The 22,647-nt window shown below is 41.2% G+C and overlaps 1 protein-coding gene across 2 annotated transcripts in view; it reads right to left on the bottom strand.

Annotated features, from left to right (window-relative positions):
- Positions 1–22,647, bottom strand: part of chd7 (chromodomain helicase DNA binding protein 7) — an 85,986-nt gene that overhangs the window by 8,185 nt on the left and 55,154 nt on the right. For both annotated transcript variants that reach the window (XM_038271551.1, XM_038271545.1), the window contains 22 exons: positions 21,369–21,483; positions 21,108–21,191; positions 20,886–21,023; positions 19,295–19,416; positions 18,440–18,683; positions 16,446–16,622; positions 16,097–16,240; positions 15,900–15,998; positions 15,645–15,813; positions 15,342–15,558; positions 14,844–15,039; positions 14,265–14,432; positions 13,833–14,012; positions 13,643–13,753; positions 11,426–11,637; positions 8,862–9,061; positions 8,326–8,485; positions 6,241–6,330; positions 3,634–3,737; positions 1,913–2,042; positions 1,584–1,699; positions 26–446 (listed from right to left, as the gene is read on the bottom strand). In XM_038271551.1, the coding sequence (XP_038127479.1) occupies positions 26–446; positions 1,584–1,699; positions 1,913–2,042; positions 3,634–3,737; positions 6,241–6,330; positions 8,326–8,485; positions 8,862–9,061; positions 11,426–11,637; positions 13,643–13,753; positions 13,833–14,012; positions 14,265–14,432; positions 14,844–15,039; positions 15,342–15,558; positions 15,645–15,813; positions 15,900–15,998; positions 16,097–16,240; positions 16,446–16,622; positions 18,440–18,683; positions 19,295–19,416; positions 20,886–21,023; positions 21,108–21,191; positions 21,369–21,483 (3,597 nt within the window). The remainder of the gene's footprint in view (positions 1–25; positions 447–1,583; positions 1,700–1,912; positions 2,043–3,633; positions 3,738–6,240; positions 6,331–8,325; positions 8,486–8,861; positions 9,062–11,425; positions 11,638–13,642; positions 13,754–13,832; positions 14,013–14,264; positions 14,433–14,843; positions 15,040–15,341; positions 15,559–15,644; positions 15,814–15,899; positions 15,999–16,096; positions 16,241–16,445; positions 16,623–18,439; positions 18,684–19,294; positions 19,417–20,885; positions 21,024–21,107; positions 21,192–21,368; positions 21,484–22,647) is intronic.

Genomic DNA, 22,647 nt, shown 5'->3' on the forward strand with positions numbered 1-22,647 from the left:
CAGCATCCATTAAGCTGAACGGTACCTTTGTCTCCTCTCTCTATAATACAGCGATCCGTCAGACATCAGGGAGCTGGCCGTCATCACAGGCGAAGCCTCTGGTAGGAACTGAGTACCTTTGGCAAAATAAGGATTTCCTTTAGCCAAATATGGGCTTCCTTCTGTCATGAACATCCCTGTGCCATCCTGGATGTATGTCGTTCCTGTTCCCGTTTCAGGAACCATGGCGATGGAGGGCAGGAACTCCCTGCGTCGGCGCCGCCGACCGTCAGGTCTGTTGAGGGCCTCCTGACGGAGCTGCTCTCTGCGGTTGGAGCGCTGGTAAGCCGTGATCAGGCGTCGAAGTCTGGCCGTCAGGGCAGAGGCCGCTGGCCAATAGAGTCGTTCGCTGGAGCCAGAAGCTCCGCCCACAGAGGGGACATTTTGGCTGTTTTCTCCTGATTTCACTACAAGGAAGGAAAAGACAGAATATATTTAGCTGCATATACATGATGCAGTCGTTTAACAAACATTTCACCTTCCCTTACTGGATCTGACTAAAATCTGACTAATCCAATCCTCCAGCTGTGAAAATCTTAAAATACTGTGATGCCTTTAAGAAGCTAAGCTCTAAGATTCAACGGTTTGTTTTGAAGAAAAATAAGAGGGTTCTCCTTCCGGTAGTTTGGTGCTGAGTTAATAAATTACTTATTAATGGTCATTAATCCCAAATAATAGTTATTCATTTTCATTAAGGCTGTCCCGATAAAACTTGTTCACTTCCGAAACAGTACCGATATTACAGCTTTGAGAAATTAGCCGATGCCGATATTGACCTGAGATTTTATTACTTATTTTTATAAAGTAGAGCAGTAGAAAAGGCTCGATTACTAAAAGAGGGAACAAAAGTCAACAAAAAAGGTATAATAATAATAATTTAAGTTTATTGGACAAATTCACTTTCTGCATTTAACCCATCCCCTTGGGGATGCAGTGGGCTGCCATTGTTCGGCACCCAGGGAGCAGTGTGGGGTTAAGGGTCTTGCTCAGAGACCCAGAGAGGCATTCTGTGGGAGTGGTGCTCGAACTCACAACCACAGGATTCCAAGCTCTATGCCCTAACCACTAGGCCACCACACCCCCTCTACAACAGTCATGTAAAGTTAACCAGATTTACAGAAACTTTTAACAGAAGCAGTAAATATCAGAAAAAAATCAGATATTAGTTTTGTGGCTAAGGTCGGACTGATTTTGTCGAATCAGGAAATCCCTAATTTTCATTTCATTTACTTTCCTTTCTTATAACTAGATAACTCTTTGTGTCCTTATTTAGAATAAATCCTTCCTGGACCCGGAAGCTGAAGGCTAACGGTTAGTCCAAGAAATCCACAACCTTCCTTCCTGTTTTAAGCTAATTAAGTTCAGGCTTGGCGGCTGTCAGAGAAGCCATTACCTTCGATCTAACATGGATTCATCCAAATGTGAAGACCAGAAGAGAACAATCTACAGCAGGTTAACTTTTATCAGAACTTATGAGCTGAAAAAGGTAAAAAACTAAACCACTAAACTAAATCCCATTCCTGTTGCAACGTCCATCTTATCACCTTCAGTCTCGCCTTCAACTGTATTATCTTTGTCATCCAGCGGAGAGTTGGTGAAATCGTCCAGGTCATCTTTAAATGGCATACGCATCGGCTTGTACTCTGGATCCTCATCCTCCCTGTAGAGATAAAGAATCAGACTATCAGACTATTTTTAATGACAAGATGATATGATGTTTCACTACAGAGCAAAAAATATCAGAATACAGAAAAAACAAAGCCTTAATTCAGTCCATACAAAAATAAATGTGGACAAAACTCTACACACGTATATTAAATAAGCTTTCAGGAGTAAAACGCTGCTTTTTGGTGGCTAAGGCCTGCTGTCTTACCCCTCAACACCATCTGCCATCATGTCAGAGCCCCTCTGCTCAGCGGCTATCGCTTTGGCGTCTGGCATACCCACTCGCTCCAAGAAACACAGGGCAGGATCAGCACGCATGGAGTTATACTTCTCATAGCCTGAGGAGAAAACAACAATAAAAAAAGGTAAGTATGACAGGCAGGAACACAGCTCTGAATGCGTGCTAGAGGCTATAGTCTGCCATCAACCCCGTTTACTTCAGCAACACCAATGAAGTTCATTCAAACCAGGGCTGAAGGCAAACTCTTAGAAAGAAGGATCTGAATCTAAGTTGTGCTTTCTAGCTTAGTGTTCAACAGATGGAGTGCAGTGGAGGCAAAAGCATGCACATGGCGTCCATGTTAAATGAAGGAACACGTAGGAGAAAAAAAAAAAAAAAATAGAAAGCAGCAGAAGGGCAGACCCCAGGAGCCAGCTGCTGACAATACACAGCGTCCATGAGTGTGTGTATACGCCGGCCTCTGTTCGCTTTGTGCGTATGCCGATCCAAGGGAGCCTGCAGGTGCTTGTTTGTGTGAGGGAGGGAAGGAGGGAGGGAATGAGCAAGAGAGGAAGAGGAGTGAAGCGTCTTTGTGTGTCATGGAGTCCTGTGAAAGTGAGCTACTGGCTGTGAGGAGCTCTGCGTGTTTGTCCGTTAGGAGCATTCAGGCAGAAAAGATTAGAACGTGCATATCCTACTGAGACGCGTCAGGAAGTACAGGAGAGGAGGGAAAAAAAAAAAAGAAAAAAGGAGGAAGGAATGAGAGCAAAATGTAAGGGAAAAATGTGAGAGGGGATGAAAATCAGAAAGAGGGGAAATAGGAGAGGACAGGAAGAGGAGGAGCAGAGGAAAACAACCCCGCCATCTCTTTAACCTTTCATTCATCTCTCCTCTCTCTCCATCAAATTTCCATTAGGAAGATGTAAGGCATCGCTCCCAACCGTCATTCTGTCTCCCTCTCTCAGCTCTGCGCCCACAGCCAAACGTTAATCATCGGGGCCTTTATAGGCCATCACTCCTCTGTGTGTGAGTGCCGAGCGTTGTTTGGTGTCTGCGCACAAAGCTTGGTGAGTATGCGTGTGTTAGTCCCCCTGAAGGGCCTCCCTGGTGAATAAGGATTATGATTAACTACGGGTGAGGCCTTTTGTGTTGCGCTGTGTGTGCTTGTGTGTGAGTGTGTATATTGTGCCCTAATTGAATCATAGAAGGCGGCAAAAAATTATGACAATTATTCCAAATTAATATGAATGAGGACCTCGATATAAAGCAAATCGTCTCTAAACACATCAGCCACTGGTTGGTCACATTTTAATGCAAGGTTTGAAAGCTATAAAAGAAGCCCAACCTGCAGGGTTAACGGATAAGTTTGATAGAGAAACGCAGGTTAAGTTTGTTTACAAGTCAACACCTGTAACTCTGTGTGTGTTGGGGGGAGTGCAGCCAGTGGTGAAAACAGCCATCAATCAAGCTCCCAACTGCTCTCTAAGCCTGCCAGCTGCATACCGCCATCCCCATAGCAACACCAATCAACTGGTGGCAGGACGAGCGGGTGGTATGAGCGCTCACCCGGTGTGTGAAGCTGCTTGCGTGATGCCTGCTCTGCTGGAAGCCGCAGTGTATGTGTGTGTGAAGGGGCGGATATTATCCAAGCATGCAGCTGTATGTGTGTCTGAGGGGGAAGCGAGAGGCTGTAGGTGCGTGTCCGTTACCGTGTTTGAAGACGCCGATCAGCAGGGACTTGTCAGCCTCCGTGTCCCACCAGTCAGCTGGGACCTCGGCGTGGAACGGCTGAGGGATCCAGATATCCAACACGCTGAGGGAGGAAGATGGTGCCATGTTATTATCAGCCTCCACTGTTAATAAGTCTTCTGACACCAAATAAGTTTGACAGTTTTTTAATCAAAGCTAAAATCACATGTGGTTGGATTTAAACTAAGTCAACAAAAAAACTAAGCTGTTTCTACATACTAATACCACATAAAACTTTCGGGTTTTTTTTTTATTTTCCTTTTCTAAGACATGCTGAGAAAACTAACTAAATCATACTAGTTTAACCATTGAAACTTTCCAGCTGCGGCTTAGAAACTGGTGCAACTACTACTCATAGTACTAAGGCTGATTTAGTGGTATGCATAGAAACATCTGTTCATGTCTAAACCATTGGTAACAAAAGTTAAAACATCCTGGGTAAAAATGTCCAAACTAAGCCCGATAATAAATCTGATCCTTTGTGCCGCAAATACCAAAACTGGTCTGCATGGCTGCCATCTCAGAGGGAAACCTCTTCTACAGAGAAAGTCTGGAAGCAGTTTTCTAAACACTAGCAGAGAGGAATGGAGTATAAAGAGAGGAGTATTAAGAGGAATGTCACAGTTACAATTAAGCATGGTGGAGGGAGTGTGATGGTTTGGGCTGCTGGTTATGGAGAGCTACAGTTCTCTAAAGGAAACGAATGCTAACATGAGAAACTGGAGCATAATCCACTTTAGTTCAAGGTGTGACCACATGACAGTAACCACCCCTAACACATCTCCAAGACAGTACTCACTCCTGTAACCAGTGGTTTGGACAGTTATAGCTGTTTATAAAGATACCTAAAAACAGCAAATTTATAGCCGTTATAGAAGTTGAATAAAGCCTGCTCTTTATTACATCATATTATTCTTTTGACATCAGCTAAGGGGTGTGCTCGCTTTGGAGAGAAACTGTGCTTAGCATATTGAACTTATAAACTATGTACTTTGATTTGGAAATTTGCTATCATATGAAGTCAGACTGACTATATGAACATAGTGGGTTATTTTTTCATATTATGATATGGCAAAGCATTATTCTGTATCTGCGCTAAAGGAGTTTTTTTTTATTTATATCACTGTGTGAATGCTTTTTTTGTGAAAAAAAAAATGTGTACCAACAGTTGTCTTTCAGTAAACACCACATATTTTATTGTAATATGGAAATGCTGCCATATTAGATGGAATTTGGTAAATTTACTGTTTAAAACTCAACTTTCTAGGAATAAAAATAGGACATTTTGGAATCAGGGGAAAGAAAACTCAAAAGGTAACCCTCATTATACATTATTGATGAAGTGTAGTTGGATAAAAAACTGCAAGCCGTTTTAAAACAATATGAGGGCGGAAAACTTTCCATTTACCGAGATGGTTCCCATAGTTAAAGAGTCTGAGAACCTCTGCTCTAAGAGTCCAACCAAGACCATCTGGTTTTTGACCATGCATGCAATTAAACTTTGTGCAATTACTCCATGTTTAGGCATCAGAAAAACAAATATCCTCCATTATGGAAAGCGAATAGCATTTCCAGCCAGTTATGTAGAGAAAGGGTACGGAACACAATGGGAGCAGAGAGACAGAGGGTGACAGGAGGAGAGAAGAAACCAGGGAAACAGCCCCTTATCTCTGCAAACAGCAGCATGCCTGGCCTTGGCAAAACACACACGAAACGTGAGCGCGCCAAGACTGGCATGCTAAATCCCCCTGGCATATGTTGGCACGATGGCACCCCGTATGCTCTCGTCTGGCACGCGCCGACAAGCGCACACTCATTTGGGTCTGTCACAGTAGCCATTGAGTGGGGGGTAGGAAAAAAAAAAGGGGAGGAGGTAGAAGAGGAAGAACTTTGAGTGCACATGCTCCCCATTATAAATGCATTCACATCTGGGTGGCAGGGTAAAAGGGGGGATGGGAGATGAGACTAAAGAGCACTGTGGAAGAAGAAAGAAATGGACAGATGGCAAGGAATATGTAAAGTGAGGAAAAGGATGAGGCAGAGGAGGGGGTCATCAGAGGAAATGAAGGAAGCAGGAAAGGTGAGCACCTCCTCTAAAATTCACATGTATGATGCTTGATGGCTCTTTTTGGAGAAATTAAACCCTTCTAAATAGGTCAAACTGTGATAAATAGCCGATCTATTCCAGATAAAATCATAGAATAGGAAGCATTCCGCCAAAGAGGGCAGTAGCACACACAGAAATACACTTTAGTAATAATTCATCACTTGTTCCTAAAAATATCTGCTTTTTGACTCTATATCCTGACGCATGTAAGCTACAGAGCCCGTCCATTAGCTTTTAAAACTGCCTGTCATATTCCAGGAAAATTCCTCTGCATTAGAAAATGGATCTTTTTCTCTCTAGGTAACATCGAGCTGTTGTCTTCAAAGAGAACACAAGGTGAAGAACAATATGGGTAAACAGGAGCGCTATGGTAGCAGAACAGCATCTTTTAGGCTATTCACACAGTTTTCCCCAATCAAACAGGGATTTTAGGAGATTTTAAGTTCTTAGTTACACCGACCTGGAGTCAGCTCCTTCCAGGATGCGCTCCGCCTGGTCCCCTATGACTTCCTGTCGCAGGTAATACAACATCCGGACTCTAAGCAGAACCCTGAAATAGAAAAAAATAATCAAGAGATGTTTTTCTTTTTAACAGATTGACTAGTTGGACATTGTTTCACTCATTTATAACATTTTCACAGTATCTTGTATTTAGCTAAAGTGTAAAACAAACTACAGCTCCTAAAAACAGAATTCCAGACAGCTTCCAGAGCTCCATCAGCTTTTTATCATATTTCAAAAGTATAAACACAGAGGATTGCAGAGCATTTATGAAAGATCAATCTAAAGAAACAAAACAAAATCTATAAAAACTGCAGGCAGATGGACTGATGCTGATAAACCTGCTTTATTTTTAGGAGACTAGAAATACATTAAATATCCATTCTTTAAATCCAAAATATACCAATTATTATTTATAACACATTTACAAACTCGCAGGAAGATCTAGTTTAATTATATATATAAAAAAAAACTGTTAAAAATATGGAGTTGTCCAAGTAAACAAGTTGTATTCAGTGGGGGTTAAAAAGAATCAGATTAATTGTCATTAATCTATTATTGTAATAACTCTAAGTTATTTAGTAATCTGTTAATCGTTCACTTAAGTATAGACTCTAAAACATGCCTTAACCTGAAAGAACAACACACTAAGAGCAGCTATTACACCTAAATTGTAAAACAATATTTAAAGATATTGCATTCTAGGTAAAAAACAAAACAAACTATTTTGTCAATTAATATGCCCTATCATCAAGTCCTTTAAGGACACAGTTTTAGCTTCATTTGGTTTAAAATCTTTAATCAACCTTTGGTCATTCGATTAATGGAAAATCAAAAAAGAATCGACAGATTAATTGATTTTCAAAATAATCGATAGCTGCAGCCAGTTGTTCAAACAAATTAGATTTTATTTAACTTTACTTTTAGTAAAAGGGGGCGACTTTAATGGATCAAATATGCATTTTATGGCAGAAAACCATGCATCCCTTCTACTTCACAGTTATGCTCTTTTGTCCTGATCACTTAATATCCCCTTGACAAACCTTCAACTCTGTGATTAATGTGATGCAAATTGTTCCAGGGTGTGAATACTTTATCAAAGCGCTCAAATTTCATTGTGCCCAGGTATGTGATAGTGGAATTTGTCATAACACTGATTATGTCGTTCTGCTGCTGTCATCAGACGTCTCCTCTGGATACAAATTACAGATGTTCAGCATCACAGATCATTTCGAGTTTTTCCTCCGGAAATCAAATGAATCCCTCCAGGCAACAGCAGATATGATCTTGTGACACTGGCAGCACTGCTCAGTATCTGGGAGATTTGCTTCACTGTAAACATTTGTCACCAGATTTGTCACCAGTAAGTAATAGTGTTGGAACAAGAGACAGAGGAAGAAGAGGAGGAGAGGGGGGAAGACTGAGGCACAGAGGAAGAACTGAAAGGATGGAGCTGAGCAGGAAGGAGGGGAGCAGAAAGTTTGGAGAGGAGTAAAGGAGGGGTGTGAAGACAGGCCTTTGCACCTCATCCTCACTGCGTTTGTGTGTGTGTGCATCAATGGCATAACAAGTTGCAGTGTGTTTGTTTGTTGGCAGGCTGTGTGTGCTCATCCATCAATGTGCCAGGCCTGATTAGCCACACAACGCTGTGCTCCAGCCTAGCAGATGGCACCACATAATCACCCCCATGTGTGTGTATGTGTGTGTCTGTGTTGGTGCACGTCTTTTACCCACTTCCAACAGGTCTGCCTGCATAGCACCTGGGCTGGAACACAGCCAGACACACACAAACTTCTCCTTCAAGAAGGAGGGAAGGAAAAAAAAAATTCTTGGAAGTGAATTTGGAGGGCAAGGAAGCATATCTCCCTGACGACAGGAGAGAGAGCTGACCACAGAAGTTTTAGATGCACAGCCTGGGACCGACACATCTGCCACAGATCCATTTCATATTTACAAAACAAGTTTATTCTCTATTAACTGGGTTTTTAAAATCATTCAAAGTAACATAACCCTTTTTGAAGGCAGCCATTTATCAAAGCCTTACTTGTTACAGTGATGTTTCAGGTGTCTCTTATAACTGTCCTCCTGTAGTAAATGATCAGGATTGCAGGTGGCCAGCCAATCAGCTCGTGGCGTCTGAGGAGGAGGAGCAGTCATCTTCCCCTTCTTTCCCTTCCTGCCCCTGGGAACTGGAGTAGAGAGACCTGGAGAGGCAGAAAAATGTTACAAAAAATGCATTAACATACAAAATGTTGGCAAAAAACAAATTAAATTGTATATGTTATATTTAACTACATTTAAAGGATATAGATAAGGAAAGACTCATCTTTATAGTTTTAACAAACCACTAAATTTGCCATTTTCAATCCCCCCGTCTTGCCTCATCTTTGGACCTCACATTACTGGTTCAAACTCAACCTTTGTAGAGAAACTTAGCTGCCTGTTTGCAGTTTTAAAATTAAAGATCACAAATTATACTTTTGGTTCAGCTTATCTCCCTTTGGAAGAGCCAACCGCCTCAGACTTCTCTTACAGTGAGTACAGGTTACGGGTTAAAACCAGCAGGATTGTCCACCCTACCAGAGTGATTTGTGAGCGTTCTGGTGGTCCCGTCTTCACTCGGGGTAATCAGGTCCCAGATGAAACTCTTGATGTTCTCGTCTCCACGGTAATGCAGCAGACAGTAGGCCAGGAGAGCCCTGCAGATCGTTTCTACGTCTGCCTCCTTTAGGGGACGCTTAAAGCGACCGTGAGCGAGGATGTCACTCCACCTTCCCCACCTAAACGGGCACATGGGAAAAGAAGCGGCCAGTGAAAACGCAAATCTTTATAAAAACTAGTTTCAAGGAAAAAAAGTAACGGATAAAATGTAGCTGTTGTCTGCAAACTAATATGGTGTTGTGCAAGAAAAGAGAAAATTCTCTGGCTAAGGAAATGATCTAAATAGAATTGTCAATCGTTCTTTGAAGATCCCAGCTACATTTAACAAATCCTTCTCATGGAGTAATACTGAGGAAGTCAGACAATATTATATTCCACATGAATCCACCACATTCACTCCCTATCAGTCCATCTCTCCAACTTCCATCAGTGCTCAGATCCCCAAACCACATTTAACCAGTGTGCTGACTTAATGATTACTGGCAGCTAACCAGTTCCACCCAAACATCCCTTTGAGTGTGTGTTTTCATGGATCACAGCCCTTCTACACCCACTAACTAAAGATCCACTGACTGATGTGGATTCCTCTGGTTTTCCCTCTTTCATGTTTTTCCTTTTTTTACAGCTACTTCTCAATATTCACTGAAGCATGTGAGTCTGTCTTTTTTTATAAAATGGAGGGTGAGGGCTACAGAAAGAAATTAACATTATAAAGAAAAAAAAACATGGCTGACCAGAGATGACGGGCCCACTCAGACAGTGTGTTTTTGTGTCCTACAGCCTCAGGCCACAAGACTAGACTGTAACAATAACAATGGTAATGTCTCACTAGCGTCACTGTTCACCCTCTTACACACATCCCCACACAAAGTGAGCTATGATAATGGAAGGGCTCACTAGATAATTAAGATCTGCACCAAGAACGTCAGCTAGAACAGTTATTATACGTTAAATGAATCTCGGTTAAGATGATTCTGTTACAGAGATTGATCATTTTAGGTTTCAGAGAAATCAGTGCGTATAACCCAATGATAAAAAATAAAAAAATTAAAGGGAACACTAAATCTAGATGTGAATGAATCAAATATTCCCATTGAATATTTTGTTCTATACAAAGTTGAATGTGATGACAACAAAAATCACATAAAAATCATCAATGGAACCAAACATATTAACCAATGGGGGCCTGGATTTGGAGTCTCACTCAGAGTTAAAGTGGAAAAACGCTACAGGCTGATCCAACTTTCATGTAATTTCCTTAAAACAGGTCAAATTGAGGCTTAGTATTGTGTGTGGCCTCCATGTATGTCCTGCCTACAACGCCTGGGAAAGCTCCTGATTAGGTGGCGGATGGTCCACTGAGGGATCTTCTCCCAGACCTGGACTAAGGATCCACCAACTCCTGGACCATTTGTGGTGCAACGTAATGTTGGTGGATGGATCGAGACATGATGTCCCAGATGTGTTCATTCAGATTCAGGTCTGGGGATCTTGCGGGAAATTCCATAGCTTCAATGCCTTCAATTGGCAGGACTTGCTGACACACTCCAGCCACATGCTCGAGTGCGTCAGCCACACTCTAGCGAAACTTGTCATGCTGGAGGATTTTGCAGGCACTGATCGCACAATCCCCATCTATGGAAGTCAGGCCCTCATACCGTCCTCATGGAGTCGGTTTCTAGCCGTTTGTGTAGACACATGCACATTTGGGGCCTGCTAGAGGTCATTCTGAAGGTCTCTTGCAGTTCTCATCCGGTTCCCCCTTACAATAAAGGCAAAGGTAGTGGTAATAGGGATAGTTTGATACATCGGCCAGCTGTGTTTGTCTTGTATCATCGGATACAGGGATGCTTTGGCCGATTCATCAGCCACTGCTTTTCTTTGCCATCTTTTGTTAATGTCTTTCTTTTTGGTTTAAATTGAGACCTGTGTAACATTTTTTAATCACAGCCATTTTTATCATGTCGGAAGAAAAAAACAATAGTTTAAAAATAATTTTTAAAAAACATACAAAACGGCCGCACATAAGAAAAGAAGCAAGAGAGAAACAGATATGAGCTTGCCCAAATTTTGAGACTCTTAATATTTGAATTAGATCACCATGGGAGCAAACAAACTCAATTAATGTATTAATAGCATTTAAAATCTTACTAGCTGAGGTTATTTCCAGTTGCAACAGACTAAGTTCATATTTAGAACTTTTAATAATCAGTGGGTTAAAAGTAACTAAATAAATCAAGTAATGTTTGTTTTTAAACAGTCCAAGTGGTACAGCTGTTGGCTTCTCAAAGAGTTCCTTTAAATTGAATGTAGTGAAGCATTTATTTAGCTGACAGCTGATTTTTTAAGGTTTAAAATGGCTGTATAAATCTTTTAAGCCCTCTGTTAAACATGGTGGAGGATGCGGGATGCTGTGGGTCTGTTTCTCTTTTAAACCTTAAGAATAAAACTGACAACGGGATAAGTATCTGGTAGAAACTGACCCATAGACGAGCAGGTTCTTCTCCACCCTGAAGCACTCGGATCTGGGGTAGCCTTGGGTTTTGTCTTGAGGTCGACGCTGTTTGGTAGAAGGCTTGCTGGGTTCGTCGTCGTCGCTCTCCAGCTCGGAGAACTCGAGCATGTCATCCTCTTTCACGCTGCTGTAGTGCCGCGTCTGCTTCCTCACCCTTGGTGTGTCAATCACCAGCGTGTTCTGAAGATAAAAATCAAAATGTATTTCCTGAACCTTGATAGGCTTTTATTCTGGTAACTTGTATCTTGTTTTAGCAAACCTCTAGGTTTAATTACAGACTGCCTTAAATCCAACCGTAACATTATGCAAAGAGCCTTCTGTTGTGCTCCTGTAAAATGACCCATTTTGACTCCTATAACCAGCATAAATGCTGCCAAAACATGGCATCTACAGGATAAGATCTGATTAATTGGATACTTGTCCCTGATATTGGGAAATTTGCTGTCTAGCTCCAACATAAACTGGCATTAATTATGTTGTCTAATGAATTACATTTTTGTTCAATTAATTAGATTTTTCACTCCCTAGCAGTCCCATTAATATGTGCAAACAAGGCCGTGGTTAGTTCCACAATTATCACAGAGCTGCAGTCATTTCCATTTCAACGCCGCACAATAAGAAATCCCCGGGGAACGGCCCAGATTCAAGCTCGCAGAGGTGGATTAAGTGTTTCAGAGGAGGGCCCTCAACAAGAGAAGTGAGAAATACACAGAGAGAAAAAAAAAGAAAATGATATAACGAGGGTGGAGGGGGTGTGAGTAAAGCAGGAATATTAAGACTCCAGTTAGCAGAACGTGCAGTGAGCGTGTAAGAAAGGCATGGAGGCCTTGTTTCTGTGTGTGCTTGTGTGAGCACAAGCCTAAGTGATATCTCTGTAGCCTCAAGGCATCTGCGCTCTGTTAAGTGGAGCTAAGCAGCTTACTCTTCCTCGCTCGCTCGCTCAAATACACACACGAGAGCAGGGAAACATGGGTAATTAAGGAAGAGAGGAGATTCCCAACCGTCAATATTAATCTCCTCCCTTCCTTCCATTCCTCTCTGTGTGCTTCTCCCTGTCCTGTCTGTCTCCTCCTCTCTGACCGTCTCAAATACTTCCTCCTAGTATTTGCTGAGAGCTCTCAACATTTACCAAAGTGACCCCACTTTATCAAGAGGAGATGCGCACAGTCAGTGCTGTTGGTTCCTACAGGAGTGCAGCAGATGTTTTATAGAAAATTCTCACATCATGCGGACCTCTGCTTTTAACACCCCTTTATTTATTTTAGTGTATTTACAGAAAAGTTGAAAATCTATCAGCATCAGTAGTTTATTTTATTTTCTTTGTTTAATATTTTAAGCAGTTGGTAAGACGTTTTCAAGTGGTTCAGACGTGATTGCATGAGTTATAAAAGGTGTTTTAAAGGTCTTGAAATGCAGATCCAGAGGAAAGCGTGGCAGTACTGCGGGTTAAATGGGGATAAACAGGCATTCTGACAGGAAAAAATGATTGATGATGAACAGCAGAAGTTATGACACCCAGGAGCTACTGGTGAGCCAAGAGAAACAACCATGTTAATGTTTATCTACTGGTAAATGAACTCTGACGTTACACAGGGGATCCCCATGGATAAGTCGTTTAGAGAAACTTCAGACATTGGTTCCACTAATTAACATTTCAACCAATTCAACATGAAACATTTCATCGATTAAACGAAACAATTTAAAATCAACGCAAAAAAATTATCTTAATTGGATGGAAATTGTTACATAAATTATATGATTTATTATATGATTTATTTTTCTTTTAAAAGTAGCACTCAGGACTAAACTGAGCTCAGGACTAAACAAACATCTAAACTGAGCTCTAAACTCCAGGTCAATATCTCAAATGAATTATTTCCCTAAATAATTCTATCCGAAAAAAGCCAATTTTTCTAAAGAAAAGAACATTACCGCTGCTAAACTAATCCAACATACAGATTTTTTAAATACAATCATTATATCGCAGCTTAAGTTTATAATAAACAGTCAATTTAGATCAAATTAACGTCAGACAGCCAGATTCTTTTAGTGAGAGAATTGTGATCTTCCAGCCAGCTGACTGGTAGTGCACAGCAGCACATGATCCAGATACTAATAAAAGAGATTTTAAACTATAAAGACGATATAAAGAAAAACAGAGGTGTTTTAAATCTTTGTGTCATACCCGGCCATTAATGGCATCCATGTCCAGCTCTGCTTTCTTGGCCCATTTCTGCCAGAAGTCTGGATCCTCCAGAGAAATGTCTGTTCGGTTTCCTGTCGCAACAAAGCTGGCCTGCAGGGGGGGGACATGTTTGTGTAAATATAACATGCTTCTCTTTCCAGGCAGAGTGAACAGTGCCGAGGTTTTTCACCTTAGCAAAAGTGGAGCCTTTGCCCTCCGATTCGATGGTGATGGTGTGGGTTCGTCTCTGGAGGATCTGGTCGATGTCCTCCTCGCAGAACTTTGAGCCTTCATCTTCTTCGTCCATCAAAGCTCCATAGGCACCTTTTCTCAGTAGGTCCTCGATTTCCTTCTTTGACAACTGCTGGACCTGGACAACAATGAGGAGTTATTTCTCGTGGTGATCTAGAGGAGGTTCAAAAGTCCAGCCACAGTAAGGGGAAGTGTGACAGAAGCTGTATACCTCCAGCTCCATTTTGAGCATCTGTTTACAATCTGATTTTTGACATTACTGTTCAGTAATATTTTACTGTATTTGCTTTCGTTCTTCAGTGCTGTAAATAAACTGAAATCGTTTTTTGGCCAGGAAACAGAGTGTGTGACGGGGTGTGGTTGGACTCACCCCACTGTTAGCGTTCTCTCTTCCACTCATGCTCTGCAGAACAGCCTTATCCAGCCCAAGCTTCAGACTGGCCTTGTCAAACATTTCTCTCTCGTAGCTGTTCCTGGTGATCAGGCGGTAGATCTTCACCGACTTGGACTGGCCGATACGATGACATCTTGCTTGAGCCTGGTGGAGCGGACGTTCAGAGATGCATCGTTTTAGAGGAAGCTGCTGTTTTTTTAATGCTGGTTTTAGCACTCAAACACAAGACTAATTATCTAATCTGTATTCATAAATGGATACATGTATGCATGAAGAGACTGGACATATGGGTGAAGAGGTGATAGGACAAGCAAATAATGAATGCTTGGATAGATGTAGACCAAAAAAAGGGTATATTTTTTAAAATCTAATATTTTTAATGCAGGGTTTTCTTCTTGTTTTTATCTTCTTAATATTATTAATAATCTTAATAGATTACATTTCTGAAAAGTTAAGTCTATTTGTGCATACATGAAATAAAATGCCAAAATCTTTCATTCTCTGTACTGCATATTATTCACTAAGAGGCGACCACGTGTCGGGGGGAAGGTATACCTGAAGGTCATTCTGAGGATTCCAGTCCGAGTCAAAGATGATGCAGGTATCTGCTGCGGTCAGGTTGATGCCGAGCCCACCCGCTCTGGTACAGAGCAGGAAGACAAAACGGTCCGAGTCTGGTCTGGAAAACCTATCGATGGCGGCCTGTCGCAGGTTTCCCCGAACTCTGCCGTCTATTCGTTCGTATGGATATCTGCGAATGAATGAAAAGTATGGGGAAAAAAAGCATGGAGTAGGGTTAAGAAAAATAAATTTACTCAGTAATCTGTAAGTTTTAGTTCTGTTCACTTTTAGGAAAAACTTGGAAAAATGACCTGAATTCTAATGTTTATGGCAATCAACTAATTTAAGAAGTTGAAGCTTCCATTTTTGTCACATTTTGCCTCTTTAGGTGGACAGATTACACGGCTCTCATATCTCAGCATTAGTAACAGGAAAACTGCTTCAAGCCAGCTGGGATCCTGACACTTGGACCATGTTTGTCTCTGATCTCACCGTCTCTGGATGAGGTAGTCCTCCAGAATGTCCAGGCAGCGGACCATCTGACTGAAAATCAGAACCCTGTGTCCTCCGGCTTTTAGTTTGGGCAGCAGCTTGTCGATGAGCACCAGTTTCCCAGCCGCCTGGATCATAGCTTGGAGAGCCATCTCTGGCACATCAGTCCTGCCGCCATGGGAATCCCTAAACTCCTCGATGATCTTCTCTTCCGCTCCTGCAAAGCAGACAGGAAGGACCAAAAGGTCATTCTGGACCAATTCACTTCAGCATCATACCACTCTTAAGGAAGAGAGTTTGCACCATTTATGAGGTAGGGGTGGTTGCAGCATTTCCTCAACTCCATCATGGTGTTGAGAAGGTTGGGGACACTTGCTGATCCACTTCCTCCTGCGCCTCCTTTGGACAGGAAGGAGAAGTTTTTCTCCAGTATGGCCCGATAGTATTTCTTCTGGATGTTGGTCAGCTCCACCTAACGATAACATCAGAAAAATCAATTAATTTAGGTAAGAAAGCTTTCCAAAAGGAGGAAGGCCTTTGGATCTCCAAGTACTCCACCTCAATAATAGTCTCCTCTTTGGGGGCTAGGTTCTTCTCCACATCCTCCTTCAGTCTTCTAAGCATCATGGGCTTCAGAATGCCTTGAAGTTTTTGGACCTGACAGAGAACAAGGATATCAATAAGCCTATAATGGGAAGTTTCAAGATGTTTTGCACCTTTATGTCCAGAGTCGTGTACTGGTTAGTGCCCATTACCTGTTCTTCAGTCTTCAAGTCTCCAAATTCAGTCATGAAAGTCTGTTCAGATGGGAATCGCTCTGGTTCCAGGAAGTTGAGTAAGCTAAAGAGCTCCTCCACTGTGTTCTGAAGAGGAGTTCCTGTCAACAAGACTTTGTGTTCCTGGAGGACAAAGTGGAGAAAGGAAATACAAATTTAGCTGATCTAAAATTAAAAGCAGGATGTGTCTAAGGGACTGGAAATATTGAAAGATGGAAAGAGAGATTACAGTAACAGAGCGGAGACACTGGGCTAATTAGAAATGAGCCTTCCAACTCTCTTAGTTCCCCCACAGCTGGGCTGCAAATAGAAAAAGATGTCTACTCACCATATCCATCATTTTGAGTCCCTCCAGCAGCTTGCAGTTTCTGTTTTTGAGGCGGTGGGCTTCGTCGATCACCACACAGCGCCACGGGATGCTGCGCAGCTCCGGACAGTCGGCCAGAATCATCTCAAATGTCGTAATGACCGCGTGGAACCGGTACACTCCTTTTATTATCTTGCCCTGGAGTGACGTAAAAAGAGAACAATGAGAAAAAAGAGCAAACTTCGTTAATTATTGATTCCTGAAATTGGACACAGAAACAGAAGTCTAGAAGTAAAAGCCAAGAAAAGTAATTGATAGATTTCATAACATATAAACCACATGAAGTTGCATCTTCTAGTCTACCGTTAATGACTTGTTTTTCTCCTGTTCCACAGCCTCGACCCGATTATCCCTCTACATTACATCAGAAATGTTGATCTGTGTCCTGATAAACTACCTCCATCCCTTCAGCTATTTCATATATTTGATGTTTTTATATTACAACCACAAACATCTGTTTATTATTAAGATTTTATGTGACAGACCAAAGCAAAGCGGTGTATAACTGAGTGAAAATGTGTGGCACGTATTTTACTTCAGCCAACCCGGGTCAAAACTTTGACTAGGACTTTGACTAGGCCATTTCAACAAGGGGCTATGCTTCTATCTAACTTTCCCACAGCTCTGCTTGTTTTAGTTGAAGATGAATCTCCAGCAGTTAAAGGGGTAGAAATTATTTTACCAGGCACTGTACTGCAGAAAATGACCCAAACATTGAGCACTCTAAGATCTACAGTTAAGCTGAAAAATAGTCATGCACCCCTGTTATTGAAAAGAAAGGATTTTAACTATCAAGTGCAAAAGACCCTGCAGTGAAAGAGCAACTATGGTAGTTTACATTCCATTAAATCGTTTTAAAGCCACAACATAAAACATTGGTTCCGGTACCATTTTGCCCTTAGGTGATATGAGGGGAGCCCTTCATTTTAATCAGATCCATGATTTTACAAAATGTCCACTCATACTGAAGTGTGCATGTTCACCTCTGCATAGAAACAGCTTTTATGTCTCCAGTCTGTGTGGAATACAGCGGATGGGAGGAAAAAGAACAAAAGGTGCCGTCTTCATGACCTGGAGGATTACCTCAGGCTGGATTAGAACGAGCACCAAGCAAGCGCACTGCTACTACAGCTTATTTTCCTCAGGGGCTGACTGTGGCGAAGGTTATACTAAGAGATGTTTGCAGCACGGCACAATGACAGCTTACAGCTACAGGCCTGTAAAGAGCTTAAGTGGCCAAGGAGCCCTGCTCATCCTCGACCGACTCAATATTTCCCCCGATCTGCTGACCATTTCATGCAAAAGCTTCTTTTTTAATAGGCCTTATGTGAATCCTTTTTATCTCAGGGACAAAGTTAAATAAAAAAAAAAAACATTATTTAACTCAGGGATAGAAATAAGCAATGGCATTTCCTTGAAACACAAAAAGTAGACCTGATTATCTCGTATAAAAAACTCCAAGTATGTGAAATAAAAGATTATCTAGCATGTATTTAAAATTGATATCTACTAAGAGATGTAGTGGTTTGACAGACGTTTTTTTCTTTGAAATAACAGGTAAAGTTCTGTAGTTAGTTATATGAATCAGGAGATTTTCAGTGGTTTTAAATAACGAATGCATGACTGACATCTAGCAGTTTTTTTTTGCAAGAATTTCATTTTTATTTAATATTTCTAACCTAAGATGAAAGTGATAATCATCAGTTCAAGCACAATGCGCAATTAAAATTTAAATACTCAAGGTTCTATCATTTCAGATACAAAGTGGTAATAATTACAGCTAAAGGAAGAACAGAAAATAGAAAATAGTGTGAGCTCTTGATTTTTTTTTAAAACCACGTCCCCCTTAATTATCCACAGCCTGATCAACATTTTTATACACTCTAAACATAACCTAGCTCATTTAAAAACGATACGCTGCTGTAAAACTATTTCAAGAGTCGTCCTCCTGTTACCTGGGGATCTCTGTAGTACATCTCATAGGCCTGGATGGTTTTCCTGCTGGCCTGGCTGCCGTGGTAGACGACAACGTTGAGCTCCGTCCAGGTCCTGAACTCCCTCTCCCAGTTAGGGATGGTGGATAGAGGGGCGATGATCAGGAATGGCCCCTCAATGCCCTTCATATAGATCTCGTAGAGGAATGTAATGGACTGGATGGTCTTTCCGAGCCCCATCTCGTCTGCCAGTATACAGTTACGTCTGTGGAGCACAGATGATGAGGTCAGCGGGAGGAAACAGATGGATTTTTATATTCTCTGCATTCAGCTTCACTAAACTGTAGAAATGTCCCCTGCTTCCAAGTTAATCCTGTGCACTGAGGCCCTGATGTTGAATTCCATTAACTTTCTAGTCGGACCTTCATAAAACAAAAGATCGTCCCATTCTGGTGCATTAATGCCAATTTTCAAGTAGAGTTATGTGGTTTGTTTTCCACTGCAGTGATCTAATGCAAAAAACACACGCTGGAAAATACCTGCTAATGTATCTCTGGAAAAGTCTGCCTTCCTCTGGAGTTTGACCATATTTCTTAAACGTGTCAGATAATCCAACAGAAAAAACCAACACATCATTTATTATCTTTAACTCATTTTCTTCCAGAGTTCTTGCCTAGAGTCCTGGCATGTGATTGGAGCATATATTTTACACATGCACGGCACCAGTGGGGAAACTTAAACAGCAAGATCGAACAGAGCCACTTAATGCTAACTTTAATGTCCACTTAAGACGCCTTAATGAAGTGCTATTTCATGCACAGGACAGAGCGCCGGTTAGGAGATACATCTTGGATAATACAATTAACAGTGACTTACGAGTTGTACCAGTTGAAAGTCAGCCAGTTGAGGCCTTCGAGCTGGTATTCCCTGAGTGCATTGCCGTTCCTGTATTCTCTGGAGCTCTCCAGCTTTTTCCAGTCGGCTGCAGAAGGCCGATCCTTGAGACAAGCAGAGATGATGCGAGGTCGTTAAACCACAGCGAGCCTCATTAATCCCTAGTAAATCATCGGGGTAGGGCCCTTGGAAGTTGGGGCTGCAGGGTTTAAACTTGCTTCTAAGAGCGACCACTTCCTCTTGAATTCACAAAGAATGCATTCCCTTCCAACCTACTCAGGTTATGTATTATGCATAATGTTTTAATTGTTTTCGTTTATAAGATCTTTATTGACACTAAACTATTCAGACAAATGGTTTTTGTTCAAATCCAGGGGGTTGAAGTGTGATCATTCAATATAAAGTGTCTTAGAGCAACCTACGAACTGGAGCCTACATGACAAGAAAAATTAGGTATTAGCTTATCAAATACCCCAAATACACCGCTACACATTTTCATCATCAATCTCATGAAAACAAACCTCATGTCTGAGGGGACATTTTAAATAATAACTTATAGATAAGGAGCTTCATTCAGGACGCTTGGAGACAGAATATTTCATTCTTGCATGTCAGCAGGATTAGGATGTTACTGAGTAGCTTAAAATCCTCCAATGTACCTTTAAATCCGATTGATATATCTTTATATCCAAATGAAAAGCTTTTCCAGACATGACAGTTTTTCTAGAATATTTCCAAGGTTAAAGTAAACGATATTTACTATAAGTTTATAGTAGGTGTCTTATTTTATATTTCTAAAGAAACGAAACACAAACAAAGGAGGGAAGGAATTGCGATGATTGAATGTGCAGACAAAAACATCTACACTGATGGAAGAATGGACAAATGGACAGAGACAGGAGGATGGATGTGGAATAAGGTCGATGGTTGATGGACCAATGGATGCCAACACAAATGGATTACTATGGAATGCTTTTGGAAATGCCGACTCCTCAAAAAAAAAAAAACTTTCACTTTTTTCCATAATAATCCAGATCTGGAAAATACTTTAAATATTTGATCCTGTTTTAAGTTGCTTTGGGGTTTTTCTCTCTTAAATTCATCTATTGTAGAGCAGTAGGTTACTTTTCTTAAGTTCCTACTCAGGGGAAATGAATGTCTATTGATATAAATGCACCACCATCCTCTAAAGACTACTAGAGGTTAAATAAATCCACTTCCAAGTGCTGCCATTGAATGATGGAGGGTTTCTAATATCTTCCTTAAGGGGAAAACAGACAGTCGTTGAAAAGATGGACTCAGGGACAGAAAGACTGATGGAGGAAAAGACCACAGCCAGTCAGCTCCCTCTGTTAAGCATTAAACATACTGTTAGTGGTTTGGCCCGGCCACAGGAGCAGGGCGTGTGTTCCTCAGCGTGTGTGTTGAGAGTGTAAGACCACATGAACGTGGCTCTGTGGAAACCAGTTAGAGGAGCTGTAAATCTGGAGGAGGCAGCAGGCCAACACACACAGAAACGCATCGACTGGGAGGAGGACGGGAGGCAGGCAGCACCCAGACAGCCTGTACTCACCACTCGGTTAGTGTTGGGTTCGCGTGCTGCGATGCGTTCATATTCATCTATCTTAGACTGGTCGATGTCTGCCTTCAGCTCCCAGGTAGCATCTTCGTAAGGCAGACTGCACCATTTCACCAAATACAGGGTGACGATCTAGACAGAAAAAAAAACGGGTTTAGTGAACTTTATTGCTAATGAGGGAAAAGAGTGATGGAAATCTGAGAGAGAGCCAAGCACCTCTCCATTTTCATCTGTGCTCTCTGAAACATCTAGGACTCGGTCCACCTCCACATAATCTGGGTTAAAAGGCTCATCGTCCATCTGCAAGAGAAGAGGAGATTTACAGTGTAATTAGGAATGATCTGAAATATTTCAACTCATAAACTCATCAAAACATGTAAAATATCTATGAAAGGTTGTTTTTTTTTTGACTAAAAATAAAATTATAACGGTAAGAGGCCAATGGACTACCAGGAAGAACAGCTTTCTTTGCTTTACCTCAGTGATAAAGTTGTTGAGCTGCTGCTTGGCTTTGAACCTCTTGATCTTCTGGTGTATCCTCTTGTCCTTCTCCAGCTCCTCCAGATCGGACCAGCGACAGTGGAGGTACGAACTGGAACCAAACGAACAAATCAGCTCTTTCCTTTTAGCACCAACACATTAGAAACCATTTCTTTTAGCGAGAAAAAAAGGTTGTTTTAGTAATTCAATAAAACAGACCCCCTGTAGTCCCACATTAAGATGATCTGTTGATTTTCTCACAGTTACATCACTAAAATGTGTTACTGAAACACCTTCTGAACTAATTTCTGGGAGGATGAATGGGGCATTATAGTGGCAGCACTGTGAAAGGTGACAAATTAAAGAGGAAGCCTACTTTGAGGATGAAAGTCACTGGTGGCTGATATTCAGTGTAACCAGCCGGCTCTGGGTTTTAGAATGAAAGCTGCTGGATTAAACATTTTTAAAGCAACCTGCTGATTATGTCCTGTTCAATTTATGGAGGTTTAGGAACAGTTTAAAGACAGAGTGACTGGCTGTCAATTCAAATTGAACAAGACAGATTATGTGTAACACCATTTCTACAATAAAAGCATGCTTATTATATTGTAATAATCAAAATATTCATCAGCTGTTGCAACTATTGATGCTTTCCAGTTGTAAATAAAATTAGGATTTGTATTTTTAAATACAGTAAAAACTATTGTATTTTTATACTATGAAATTCTGGGTACTTGGCATAACAAGCTAATGTTAATCCCAATTTTCAGACAATAAAGTCTTATTTAATTTGGTTCTAAATATGAGGGGAAAAAACAGGAAGAATCAATTTAACAAAGAAAATATGTAAAATACAGGTGAACACAGCATCTAGAGCTGCAATAGAAGATTTTTGGCGAGGTTTTGACAGTTTAGGCAACTGTTAATTTTTTGTCAATATGTAATGAATAGCAAAAAAATATTTAGGAGGTGGTGTAAAACCCTACACCACCAGTCAATTTAGCTTTTAAGATTAATGAAACTGCTGAACTGTATTTCTAATCTGACTTGTTATCTTGGCCAAACCCAAGTTTGCAGAAAGAGTGCTGCTCCCGCCTCTGTTATTGATGTTAGAATAGATTTAAAATAAAAGCGGTTGGCGCATAAAGAAAATTGAATAAAGCTTCTCAGGCAGAATATACTGAGCCTTTCACACCAAGAGACCAATGGACGTCCTGGTGTGTGTGTAGCAAATGGATCTAAAAAAAGAGGGATCCCTGCTGTGAAAGACAAAAGC

The sequence above is a fragment of the Cyprinodon tularosa genome, unplaced genomic scaffold (genome assembly GCF_016077235.1).
Source record: "Cyprinodon tularosa strain WSP-4 unplaced genomic scaffold, ASM1607723v1 ctg12, whole genome shotgun sequence".
Lineage (NCBI taxonomy): Eukaryota > Metazoa > Chordata > Actinopteri > Cyprinodontiformes > Cyprinodontidae > Cyprinodon > Cyprinodon tularosa.